Source organism: Strix uralensis, chromosome 9, assembly GCF_047716275.1.
Source record: "Strix uralensis isolate ZFMK-TIS-50842 chromosome 9, bStrUra1, whole genome shotgun sequence".
Classification (NCBI taxonomy): Eukaryota; Metazoa; Chordata; class Aves; order Strigiformes; family Strigidae; genus Strix; species Strix uralensis.
Window position 1 is genome coordinate 11,076,092 of NC_133980.1, and position 13,074 is coordinate 11,089,165.

The 13,074-nt window shown below is 65.8% G+C and overlaps 2 protein-coding genes across 3 annotated transcripts; one reads left to right on the plus strand and one right to left on the minus strand.

The window, feature by feature from the left end:
• The first annotated feature begins 5,589 nt into the window (after positions 1-5,589).
• On the plus strand, positions 5,590-8,071 carry POLR2H (RNA polymerase II, I and III subunit H). Of its 2 annotated transcripts, XM_074878185.1 has the most exons (5): positions 5,590-5,725; positions 6,255-6,338; positions 7,124-7,217; positions 7,367-7,450; positions 7,578-8,071. In XM_074878185.1, exons 1-5 carry the CDS (start codon positions 5,653-5,655, stop codon positions 7,693-7,695), a joined length of 453 nt encoding a protein of 150 aa, XP_074734286.1. In that variant the 5' UTR covers positions 5,590-5,652; the 3' UTR covers positions 7,696-8,071. The 2 variants fall into 2 exon arrangements, with proteins under 2 accessions (XP_074734286.1, XP_074734287.1); XM_074878186.1 differs by lacking the exons at positions 7,124-7,217; positions 7,367-7,450.
• Positions 8,072-8,463: 392 nt separating this feature from the next.
• Positions 8,464-12,357, minus strand: THPO (thrombopoietin). The gene is made up of 6 exons (XM_074878187.1): positions 12,282-12,357; positions 10,529-10,984; positions 9,550-9,677; positions 9,377-9,463; positions 9,000-9,164; positions 8,464-8,893 (listed from the first exon to the last, which is right to left on the minus strand). Exons 2-6 carry the CDS (start codon positions 10,566-10,568, stop codon positions 8,711-8,713), a joined length of 603 nt encoding a protein of 200 aa, XP_074734288.1. The 5' UTR covers positions 10,569-10,984; positions 12,282-12,357; the 3' UTR covers positions 8,464-8,710.
• Between the last annotated feature and the right edge of the window lie 717 nt (positions 12,358-13,074).

Here is a 13,074-nt window from a genome sequence, read left to right on the forward strand (position 1 = left end):
CCTCACCACTGCAAAGCACCAGGGACCCGCTCCTGCAGGCTCGCAGCCCTGGCTCCAGCAGCCCTCAGGTCCCTCCTGGGACCTGGTGCCACTAAGGGCCATCGCGGGGACAGGCGGGCGTGATGACAGCTGGGGGAGATGGCCTGTCCCTCCGCCAGCCCGGCCGGGCACCCGGCCTTGCTCCCGAGAGGTGTTGCGGAAAAACCGACGTCAGCATCAGCCCGGAGGAATTTGGCTGCCCTGGCCCATCCCAGCTGGGGACAGGGACAGAGACGGGGACAGGGGCCTCTGCCATGAACCAGTCTTGAGCAGAGCAATGGCGGGGGGGGGGCTATAAGGCCCCTTCCTTGCTGTACCCCTTCCCAGGGCCAGGAGCAGCCAGAGGGTCTGGGAGCATCCCGGGGGTACAACCATTTGTCTGCTCCCTCCATGCCCTGAGTGCAGAGAACAGCCGGCTCGTGACACTGGTGACACCCCCTGTGCCAGCCAGGGATAGTGGTTGGGTTTATTTCCCCAAAAGCTCATTTTTTTGTCCAGGGCCTCAGCTGGGGGGGGGAAGGTGCTAATCCCCTCCCAGTTACTCCGGGGCTCCTGGCATGGCTGTGGCCCCACCACCCTTTGGTCCCCTCTGTTCCCCACCCCACAAGATGTGGCTGCAATCCTTGGGGGGGTGGTGGTTGCAGGTGATGATGGGGAAGCTGTTGAGACATGGTGACACCCCCCCCCCCCAGCTGCCCCCATGCTGGGGACCCCGGCATCCTGCTGCCCTCCCCCAGCCACATCACCCTCCATCATCTCCTCGTTCCCAGCCTGTGTAATTGGTGGCCTGGTGACAGACGGGCTCATTAACAGCTTAATTTTGGCTTCCTCTCTTCCTGCCCAACCCCCAGTCCAGGTGGGGACCAACCCAGCAGGGTGCAGGGATGGACACCCTGAGGCCACTGCAGCCCATTGCTGCACCCCATGGGCTCACCCCTGGAGCTGGTGGGAGAGCACACACGAGCACACGCGTGTGCAACACTCACCAGCAGGCAGCACTGCCCTGGGCAGCCCACATGGCTTTGGTTCCTTGACATCGGGGTGCATGGGGGGCACCCCCATCCCTGGGCATGGGGACAGTGCCACCCAGCCCCTTGCCCTGCCACCCGCCGCGATGCCACCGGAGTGGGTGCCCGCAGGTGCCGGTGGCTGCCCACCCTCCCAGCCTCACCCTGCCCTTGTTTGCTCCCATAACGGCGGCGTTTCGGCTCCTTTGTGCTGGCAGATAACAGGGGCCGCCGCCGCCTCTGAAGCACCGGCCGCCAGCCCAGGCACCGCTGCCGCCCTGCACCCCAAACCGGGCAGCGGGCAGGGGTGCAAGCTGGGGACGTGAGCAAGGGGTGCAGGCAGGGAGGCAGGCAGAAGCATGGACACAGGCAATGGGTAGGAATGCAGGCAGGGATGGGTGACGGTACAGGCAGGGTTGCAAGCACTGGGTATGGGCACAGGGTGCAGGCAGGGGTGCAGGCAGGTTTCCCAGCTGCTCTGCTCCTCTGCTTTTGCCCTCAGGTCCATATTGCAGCCCAGCAGCCTGTCCCCAGCACCCCCTCACCAGAGCAGTGCCCAAAACCACATCCCCGTCCCCCTCCCCAGCCGAGGCAGCCGGAGGCAGCCCACAAATGGCTGGCATTGGACTCCCAAAGGCCGCCCCGCCGGATGGAGGCCTGGCTGCGTTTCAAAGGCGCGCTTGTGTTGTATAATTTATCAGCAGGAGATAACAGCCAAGCAGCTAACGAGGCAGGGAGTGGGGCGGGGGGGGCTGCACCCCCGCTCTGGGGAGCCTGGCACCGCGGGCACCGGGATTGCCAGGATCCACCATGCCAGGGGCACGGGCACCTCCTCGGCCATGGTGGGACTGTGGAACCCCCCAGTGGGTCCCATTTTGTGGTCCGATGTTTTGGGGGTGCCCCAAGGCAAGGGCAGAGATGGTGCCAGCCTGTGCCCTGCTTTGGAGGCACTGGCTGTGTGCCCCCCCCCAGGTATGCCTGCCCCAGCCACCCCAATGCCACGCCAGGGGCTACGGCACAACCAGAGCAAGGGGGGGATGGGGTCAGCTTTTGGGGGGTCTCTTCACCCCAGGGACTCATGGCCTGGGTGCCCCCTACAGCCCAGCATGAAGGGGGGGAGCAGTGGGCATGGGGGGGCCCCGGGGTAGGGGCTGGCTGATCCCATGGGCACAGGGGCAGCGTCTGGCGCCGGATCTGGGGAGGGTTTGTTTAATCCCAGATAAGGAGGCGACGCCAGGCACCTGGCTGGCAAATGGGCGCTCCCCAGGCAACAGCACCGAAGGCAGTGCCGACCCCCCAGCACCCCGGGACCGTCTGCTCCCCCCCCCCGGCAGCATGGGGCTGGCATTAGCCGGGCACATGGGTCCCTCTGGCCACCCACACTCCTGTGGCACAGCACGGCACGGCACAGAATGGCACAGGGTCAGCAAGGCAGAGGGCACACGGGCAGAGCCAGATGGGGATGTGGTGCAGGGAAAAGCGGGGTGCCCTGTCCTCGGCCAATCCTGGCCGGATTTACGCCAGGGCGAGCCCCCGCCCCAGCCGATCCTGCCCCCCGGGCTGCCTGGGCGCGGGGCCAAGGAGGGGGCTTGGCACTGTGGCTGTGCCACACAGCCAGCACCTGGGGGCTCGGGGCCGTGCCAGGCTCCTGCTGCCACCCTGGCCCCATGGCATCTGGGGGGCACCTGGAAACCTGCCCCTGCCCCCCTCCACCAGCTGGGCCTGCGGGTGGCTGCGTGCCCGTGACCCCCGCGTGGGGCCATGCCCGCCTGCACCCTGGGTCGGGGCTCAGGTGTGCCCCGGTCCCGCAAGCGCAGGGAGACAGACGGCACTGCCGGCTGGCAGGGGCTGCGGGCAGCAGCATCGCTGGGGGGGCTGCCTCGCCGGCTGGCGAGCACAACCCTGGCTGCCTGCCGGCCTGCACCGAGTGCGCCAGGTCTCAGCAGGGGCAGGCAGGGACAGCCGGGTGGGATAAGCCCTTTGTGTCACCCTGCAGTGGCCCTGAGAGCATCCAAGCAGGGGGCACAGGCATGCCAGAGCCCCCCAGCCTGAATCGCACCATACCCCTGAGCATGGGGAGGGGGATGGCACGTGGCCCCCTCCCCGAAAAACTGCCCTGGGCCCCACGCTGCCCTGCTTCAGTCTGGTGGGTCACATCCCTCCAGGATGGCACCCTGGGGATGCTGGAGGGGGCAACTGGTCAGACTGGTGAGCCTGGCTGGGGTAGGGGTCCCGGCCACCGGCACACCCTGGGGGTGCTCTGCCATGCTCGGTGTGTTGCTGCCACCCCCTGGCAAGACACACAGCTCCGGGTGCCCCCCCCATAGCGCCCCATGCAGCAGTGCCCAAGCCCCCCGCAACCCAGCCCTACACCCCCCACCGCAGGCAGGGACACCCCAGGGTGCAGGACGCCAGGGAGGGCGCAGGGAGCTCGTGGGGAAGGGGTCTGCACCCCACGCCTTGCACCAGGCGGAGCGCCTGGGCATGGCCCCCACACTCTGGAAGGGAGGTTTGTGCCCCCCCGAGCCTGGGTGGGCAGAGCGGGGAGGGGGCTCAGGGCTGGGGGGGGTTGCCCGCCCAGACGATGATTAGAAGGAGCCGAAGTCACGTCCCAGCGCATAAAGGCTGTGCCGCTGAGTGCCACTGCCGCGGGGTGACCCCGCTGTGAACCGCCCCGCGTGCCCCCCCCACCGGGCCACCAGCCCCCTCGCACCAGCACCCCCTGTCACACCAGCATCCCCGCTGCGCGTCACCACATTGCCCTGTCCCTCTGCCTGCGCCGCAGGTGTGCGTGGGGGTGCGCTGGCACCGGGTCACAGTGGGGACGCGCCATGGAGAGCTCACACCTGGGTGGGTCTGGGTACTGCAGGCATCTTGGGATGGATGCTGGGGGCACCTCGGCTCTGGGTGCCACCCCAGGCCACCTCCTGGAGATGTCCAGCTCCCGAGGACAGCGTGGGCTATGTCCCCACGCAGCCACAAGCACCGGGGCCACGCACAGGGACCCATGTCCCATGGATGTCCCCACTCACGGCCTCGTGGTCCCCAGCGGGCTGCTGGCATGTGCTGCGCACACAGCGCCGTGTCACCCGCCTTCCCCATCCCTGTCACACCAGGACACCCGCCCCTGCCACCCACCTCTGTGCCAGCACCCTCGGTACCACGTCCAGGCGGGCACTCCCCGCCCAAAGCAGGGGCAGGGTCCCCGCTACGCCGTCTCGGCCCGAGATAGGGAAAAATCGGTTAAGGCGAGCTGGTGGTGGCATTCGGGGGCTGGGGGGGGCCAGGGCTGAACTCCTGACCCCGTGCCGGCAGCTCCCAACCAGATGCCGGAGGAGTACCCCGTGGCCCTCCAACGTGTGAGCTGCCCCCAGCCCTGCCAGACCCCCGCTCCCCTCACGGGTCACCGGCAGGCCACGGGCGATGGTCGTCGCCTGTCCCTCCCCCACGTGGCTGGTGTGGGAGGGGGAAGGAGCCGGTGGGGGCTGCAGCTCCCCAGCCCCATCGCTGGCTGAGTCTGCGCAGCTCATGACACTGATGCCCAGCTGCGGCCGGGGCGCCCCGGGTGAAGCCCCTCTGTCCCACGCCTCAAGGCGGCGGGGGACGGTGGCTACGAGGCTCGGACCTCCCCAGGCGGGGGCCACTGACTGGGTCGGCTCCGGGCCGGGGCCTGCCCGTGGCCGTGGGTGTCGCCGTGGCGTGGGCGACTCCACGCGGTGCCATCCGCGGCCTCGCAGCTCCCCCTGCCGGCACCCGGCCGGGCGGGCCGGGCCCCCCCGCGGCACGAGCGCCCCCAAAAGGGTCCGGGAGCATGACACCCCCCCCGACGACAGGCTGTGCGGGACCCTCCGGGGCCGGCCCACAGCAGTGCGGCCACGCCAGGGGCCTGGCAGCCCCCCCATGGCAGTGCCCGCCCCCTCTGCAGTGCACCCCACTGCTGTGCACCCCCATTGCAACGCCCCCCATTGTAATATGCCCCCACTGTAATGCCCCCCATCGCAATGCCCCCCATCGCAATGCACCCCCCCAGAATAATACACCCCCATTACAATGCCCCCCACTGCAATGCCCCTCTGTTGCAATGCACCTCCCCATTGCAATACGCCCCCACTACAATGCCCCCCATTGCAATGCCCCTCATATCAATGCCCCCCATTGCAATGCTCCCCTACTGAAATACACCCCCACTACAATGCCCCCCCATTGCAGTGCCCGAGCATTGTAATGCCCCCCCACCGCAAAACACCCCCGATTGCAATGCACCTCCACTGCAGTGCGCCCCCACCTCACTGCAATATCCCCCCATCTCACCGCCCCCCCTGTGCAATGCCCTATTCCCCCGGGATCTGCCGCGGCCCGACTGCTCGGCGCTGCAAGGAGACCCGGGGTGCAGCCCCACGGCGGGGGGGAACCGGGACCGGCGGGCACTAGGGCCGCGCGGACACCCGCTGCCGGCCGGCGGCAGTGCGCAGGCGCAGATATCGTCCCGCCCACCCCGAGGCTACTTCCGCCCCGCGGGGAAGGGCGCCCACCCGGCAGCGCGCGCCGGAAGTGCGGGCGCGTCATCGGCGGGCGCCGGGCGCGAGCGAGACGCGGAGCCGCCGCCATGGCCGGGATCCTCTTCGAGGACATCTTCGACGTGAAGGACATCGACCCCGAGGGCAAGAAGTTCGATCGTGGTGAGTGGGTCCCCGTGCCACCTCCCCCGCCCGCCCGGCCCCGGCTGCTCACCGCCGGGTCCGAGCCCGGGCCTGCGCCGCCTCAGCCCGGAGCTGCGCGGCCCAGCCCTCCTGCGGGGGGGTCCTGCGCCCTCCCTCAGCCTGGCCTGCCCCCCGCACCTGTCCCGGTCCCTGCTCTGCCCTTCCCGCCGGCCGTGGCCCCTGCACCCCGGCACCGACCCCCGCCGTGTGCTGCCCTACCCCGGGGCGCCCTGCTTCCCCAGCCCGCCGCCTGTGCTCCACACCCCCGCGGCCCCTGGTGCGCTCCATTTCCCATCCTGCCGTGTTCCTCACCCTGCCTGTGCACATCCTAGTCAGCTCCCATGTTCTGGCATCCGTCCCCAAACCCTGTGCACCTCTTGCCCTCAACAGCTCAGGTGCCAGCATGGGTTAGAGTGGGGGCAAGAATGGTGTGGCCCTGGGACCCTGCTCCCACTCAGCCCCTGGGGGTCTTTTCTGTCCTTGTCCCCAACTCTGCTGCTCTCCCCAGTGTCTCGTCTGCACTGTGAAAGTGAATCCTTCAAGATGGACCTCATTCTGGACGTGAACATCCAGATCTACCCTGTGGACCTTGGTAAGCTATTGGACTGATAGTCCAGAGTGTGCCGGGATGGAGTGAGGTTAGAGGAGGGAGACTGAATTTGTTGTGAAAAAGGAATGAGCTGTCTCAGACTTCCTTGGGCCCCTGTGCGAGGTTAGAGGAGGGAGACTGAATTTGTTGTGAACAAGGAATGAGCTGTCTCAGACTTCCTTGGGCCCCTGTGCTGTTCCCAGGTCACAGGAGGTAGTGGGCACTCTCAGTGTGCTGGGGCTGAGCTGGATTCTGGTTTGCCTCACTGTATTTGTTTGGGCTCATCTCCAGCCCATTCTCCAGAGATGCTCCTTAGTGAAACTGGCTCAGCTGGTGGCAATCAGGCTTTAAGGAACACCTTTTGAAATGCGTTTCTGTGACTGAATACACTAGATGAGTGGAAAAGAGAGTCTTGCCCTCAGCTGAAGCACAGAAGGGCTAGAACTGCTGCTGCAGAGTCTCGTGTACCTGCCCAGGGCTCAGACAAGCTCTCTGGAACTTTCCCTGTGAGTCTATTGCTGTGTCCTATGAAAACACCAGCAGCAGTGTCCTGGTGGCGCTGGTCTTTTCCGGGGAGGTGACCAATGTCTGTGGAGAACAGGGAGACAGTATCCAGTGTGATCTTTTCCTCATTCCCCACAATTCTATTGGAGAACTGAAGGCAGGGGCAGGGTTTGTGCTAAAACCCCTCAGGGTGGCTCCTTGCCACCACCCTGAGATCTGCTGTGGCCGCTGCTGCTGTGGCTGTGCCCCCACCTTCTCACCACTCCTCTGCCCTCTCCTCCCAGGGGACAAATTCCGCCTGGTCATCGCCAGCACCTTGTACGAAGACGGCACCCTGGATGACGGCGAGTATAACCCCACGGACGACAGGCCGTCCAGGTATAGGGGTCCAGCCAGGACCCACATGGGGGTGGATGAGGGAAAAGATGAAGTGCTGAGGGGCTGTGAGGTACCTTCTCCCAAAGGACGCTCAGCTGGGGGAACACCTGGCTTTGACTCTTCTTTGAACTCCCGCCATCCTGTCACAGGGCAGACCAGTTTGAGTACGTGATGTATGGCAAGGTGTACAGGATCGAAGGGGATGAGACCTCCACGGAGGCAGCCACGCGCCTGTGAGTGCCTGTCAGCAGGGGCGGGGGGACGTGGTGCTCTGGGCTGGTGTGGGGGAGGCACCGGGATCTCAGCCCGGGTCTCCTGTGGGATTTCCCACTCTCACCACTCCTCTTCTCCCTGCCCCAGCTCTGCCTACGTGTCCTATGGGGGGCTGCTCATGCGACTGCAGGGAGATGCAAACAACCTGCATGGGTTTGAAGTGGACTCTCGAGTTTACCTGCTGATGAAGAAGCTGGCCTTCTAGGAGACCTCCTGCCTCCGTGGGCTGACCCCAGAGACGTTCTGCTGGCGAGCAAACGCGAGCCCTGGGACCCCAAATCCTGCCCCAGCACCTGTGCTGCCTGGCCCCTCCAGAGCTGGGGGAGGAAGGGGCAGTCCCCTTCCTCATCCTGGCCTCTTCTGACTCCTGCTGGGATCCACAACCCCCTCTTGCATGGAGAGAGGTGTCTGACGACCGAGTGGAGACTGTGCTGGGTGCTCTGCAGTCCTGCCTGCTGGGGATCTCCTCACCTCTGCCCTCCCGTGCTTCAAAAGCGGGCTCAGGGCTGGAGACCGCTTCCTGAGGAGCCATCCTGGGGCAGGCCCAGCTTATTCTTGATTAAACTGGGATGTTTTTTTTACATCTGGCTCTGCTGGCTGAGATGAGGCTGGCAGGGAGCGGGTACACCTCCACGGGGGGGCAAAGGGGGTCCACACCACTTTCCCAAAGGACAGACAGTCCAAACCTGCCTTGGGCTCTTCTCTGCCACCCCGCCGGGCACACTGGGAGCTGAGGAGAGGCAGGTGGGGGTGTAGAGGATGAGTGGTAGCTCTCGTCCCCGAGCGGGCTCTGGTGCCCGACGGAGCCTGCCTGCCCTGCGGAGCTGGCGGCTGCCGCGGGAGGGAGCTGGGCGCAGGGGAGAGGCCCAGAGCACATCCCCGAGGGGCTGCCTCTTACTGAGGTTCCTGGGGATGCACGGTCCCCCTGCCAGGGCCGCAGCGGCGGGGAAATGGAGGACACAAACAACCCTTTAGAAAAATAGCTCTTTAATTCTAAAGCATTCACAGTAGAGGTACCTGCCTGGGCAGGAGCAGGGCCTGTGCTTGCTGGTGCACAGGTGTTGCTGCTGTCTGCTTCTGTGGGCTGTGCGGTCACCAAAGGCTTGAGGAATGGGAGCCAACCCTTTCCCTGCGGGCATCCTCCTGAGCACCCAGAGCACAGCTCAGTGTCCAGCAGGATTGCCCTGACCTGGGAACGGGGTTGAGCCCTGTGCACAGCCTCACCGGCCCCCGCACTGAGGGTTTCTGCCACCCCCCTGGCCTTGGTTGCACAAGTCCTTGGCCAGGTCGTGGAAGAAGAAGCGCAGCTTGCCCTGCACCAACTGCCGGTAGGTGAGGAAGATGCTGGTGACATGGGTCTGCTCCATGGAGCGTGGGGAACAGCCTGGCTCCGAGGGCCCTGCCTGAGGGGTGAGAGTGGGACAAGAGGGGTGACAAATGCCATCATACCCAGCCCAGCGCAGCCGACACCTGCGCCAGGGTGGTGTGACTCGTGTGGGGAGGTCTCACCTCCCAGCTGAAGGTCTGCAGGAGGAGGAGGAAGGAGCTGGCATGGTGGTAAAGCTGGCTGAGCTGCATGGCCCCGCACTCCTGGGTCACCTGGCGCTGGGCCCCTGCCACGGCACCCACCAGCAGTGCCAGGTCGCAGAGGATCTCCTGCCGCTTGGTCTCGTTCTGGGGGAGCAGGCAGTGAGCGGGCTGGCCCCCAGGCCCAATTTATTCCTCTGCCCACACTGGGTCTGGAGGGGATCCTCCACCACCCTGTGCCACCAGGTATGTCCACAGGCATCTTGTTCAGCATTTCTGGTGCTTGTGCCAACCCGGTGGCTCCTCCTCCAGCCCTGTGGGCACCCTGGTGCCAGCACTGTCCTCCCAGCCCCACTCACCGATTTGGATTTCCACTGCTGGAGCCTGAAGTCCACCAAGGGCAGCACCGCGGGGCAGCTGAGTGCGGGCAGTGCATGGCACTGACCCTGCGGGGGAGAGGAGGTGCTGAGGTGAGATACCATGAGCTGTGCTTGTCCCTGGCGTTGGGTTTTGGGGGGGACTGTATCCTCACCGCTCTCTTCTCCATGTCCTTGGCCTCCCCAATGTACTTCTGGATGAGTCTGTTGTCGCAGACCAGCCGTGTTGGGCTGGCATGGCCCTCTTCTATGTGCAGGAGGAAGGATGTGAGGAGGAGCAGCCCTGGGGGAGAAGGGGTTACCTTGGGCACCGTGCCAACCTCCCTGGGCAGCTCCAGCCCAGGGTCATGCCTGCAGTGGCAGCCCCTCACCCCAGCGGTGGCCTTGATGGTCCTGTGGTGGGGGCACAGGGGGAGGTCTAGGGGGGCTGAGGAGAGCATGGTGCTGCCTTCCAGTCAGTCAGCACAGGTGGCTGGTGCTTGCTGGGGAGAACCAGGGTTTCTGTGCCAGTGGTATGTGCAGAGGGGCTGCACAGCCATGGCTGTGCCAGGGGGTTTGGCTCTGCTCTAGGCTGGGCTGCGGGTGGGGAGCAGAACTGTGCTCCCTGCGCAGGACCAGGGCCAGCCCTACCGATCTGTGCCAGGAGCAGCTCCGGGCGTCACATGCTCTTCAGGGAATCCCTGCCTGCAGCATCCTGCAGTGTACGTCTGCTCCTTGCTGCTGCGCTGGCCAAGGGCTTGCCTGCCGGCACGCTGCTGCCCCAGGCACCTCTTGGCCAGGCAGCTGCTGTGCCCAGTGACTGCCCATCCTGGTGACAGGTATCTCCTCCCCAAAGCCCCTCTGTGCATCCACTTGCCTCGCCATCCGCCTTGGCACTACACCTGTCCCTAAAAGCCCTCGGCACAGCCTATTTCCCAAGGCCAGGCATGGAAAGATGCTTGGCTGCCTTATTGCGCCAGTAATGACCAGGTCCAACCAAACCGGAGCCACCCTTGGGGTTTGCTGCCTACATGTGCGGCTCATCTCTTGGGGTGCCCATGCAAGGGATGCTCTGCCTGTGCGGCCATGGTGTCCGCTGCCAATGCAATGCCCCTTCCTGCTCACTCCCGTCCCCCCTTCTAGCCACACACTCACTGTTCAGCTCCATGCTCAGCTGGGGGCTTCGGCCCTGCATCTTCCACCCTGGGGCCAGCGGCTGCTCCCCGGCTCCCGTCCCCCTTCCATGGAGGGTGGTGGTGGCGCGGGCTCCCCGCGAGCCGCCCAGCCGGGACGGAGGGCCAGGGGCCAGGAGCACCCCCGGGGCGGCACGGCTCGGCTCTCTGGCTCCCACCCGGCCGCCCAGCCGAGGCAGTGCGATTTCCTGTTGTGTCGCCGCTGACCTTCAAGTAAAATCGCAGCAGGGGCCCCGGGCCCGGGGGACGGCTTCCTGCCTCCAGCCGCTTCCTCCCTTGGCTCGGGGCGCGGGAAGGGCGTCCCTGGGCGCCCTCCAGGGCTGCTCACCTGCCCCCTGGCCTGAGCGCTTGCCTGCTGGGACCTCGGTGGCCAGTGCCTTGGTTGTGCCTGTCCAGGGGGTGAAGGTGCCCCTGGTACCTGTGAAAGAGATGGCATGGGTGACCTGTGCTGGGCGGCCCTGTGACCATCAGCCCTGATGGGGTCCTGCTCTCGGCTGTGGCAATCAGGCATGAAGGCCAGAAAAAACCCTAACCCAAAGGTGGGCTCCAACCCTGGTGAGCCTCACCCAGAGGTGGACCCCAAGCCCTGGTGAGCCTCACCCAGAGGTGGACCCCAAATCCTGGTGACCCTCACCCAGAGGTGGATCCCATCCCCTTGACCCTCACCCAGAGGTGGACCCCAAATCCTGGTGACCCTCACCCAGAGGTGGGTTCCAGCCCTGATGTCCCTCACCCAGAAATGGACCCCATCCATGGTCACCTTCACCCAGAGGTGGACCCCATTCCCCTGGCCTTCACCTAGAGGTGGACCCCAAACCCTGGTCACCTTCACCCAGAGGTGGACCCCATCTCCTTGACCTTTACCCAGAAGTGGACCCCAAACCCTGGTGACCCTCACCCGGAGGTGAGCTCCAACTCCAGTGATTCTCACCCAGAGGTGGACCCCATCCCTGTTGCTCCTAGCCCAGAGGTGGACCCCAACCCCAGTGACCCTTGCCCAGAGTTGGGCCCTGACCCCTGCATCTGTCACCCAGAGGTGACTCAGGGAGGTGGAGATCCCTGGCGTGGCTGTGGGCCACAGGGACCCCTCTGAGCTGGGGAGGGTGATGGAGCACGGGGGGTCTGGCTGGCACATGGTCCCTGGGGCTGTTTCACCAGGGGTATTGCCTGGGGGTGGGGTGGGTGAAGCACCCACAGATGCCCCCTCCCTGAGTAGTAGAAGCATTGGGGGTCTGACCAGCACCAGGCCCTGTCATAGCCACAACACGCCGTGGCAAAGCCACCCCCCCCTCAGGGCATTCTGGCTGCTGGGGAGGGGGGGTGCACACACCCACACCCGTGTCTACACGCACGTGTTGTCTGTGTGGCACACGTGTACACACTCCCCACATGCACCCTCAGACCTGCGTGTGCACATGCGCACTTCCTGCGGCACGCGTCGGGGCACACGCTCAGATAACCCCTGGGGCCGGGCAGCCCCCTGCACGCTTCCCTTGGTGGGGACCCCCCCCAGCCCACATCCTCTTGCCCCCGCTCTCCCTGTAACCCGCGCGCTTCCTTCTCACACCCCTCTTCTCGCACACTCTCGCACGCTCCCACCCCTGTCCCTGCGGCCAGCGGTTCCCGGCAGCGCCTGGCCGGGTGACAACAGTCAGAGTAAACACCTCGGCCCTGCTCCGCCTGCCCCATGCCCTGCTTGGCCCCCAGCAGCCCACCTTGCAGGTCGCGGGGTGCCCAGACAGGGGGTCCAGCGCGTGCTGAGGCTCCGGGGATGAGGCTGGCAGCCCGGCTCGCCCGGGACACAGCTGGCAGCGGTGGGACCTGCGAGCACTGGGGTCAAACACCGCCGGGCTTCCCCTGCACGGCCGTGTCCCGTCTCTGCGGACGTGACAAGCTGCAAACGCGCCCGCCAGCACCCTCAGCCCCTCTGCCAGCGCTGGCCCCGCTCCTGCCACCAGCCCCGTGCCAGTCCCTGCCATGCCTGGGTCCCTGTCCCTCCTGGGGTGCAAAAACATTGACGATGACAGGCTGGAGAGCTGCGGTGCCCTGCACTCCCTGCTTGCCCTCATAATTAAGCAAATGAACCCATTGGGGGTAACAGAGGGCAGCTGGAAACTGGAGGTCTGCTGGACCCCAGCAGTCACCGAGGCACCCCAAACTGCCCATAATAGTCCCTTCACTCCAAAATGCTCATTTTCAGCTGTGCCAGAAGCTGGCGGGCAGCGGGAGCCCGTGCCTGTGGGCAGCCTGGTATTCTGCTGGAAAGGGCAATGCTGGCGTTTGCTGCCCATGCCGGGGGGCAGAGGGGGATGGGGGTGGGGGGGAGCCCCCGCTGCTGGCTCACCATGTTTTTCCCAGCCCAAATCCAGGGATGCTGTGTGCTGTGGAGAGAGGGGGTGTGGGGGCAGTGAGTGAGGCTCAGGGACCCCAGGGAGGCATGGGGGCTCCAGCTGAGACAGGCCGGGCTCTGGCAGGGGGCAGGAAGCCGGGTGGGGGCCGCGGGGCTGC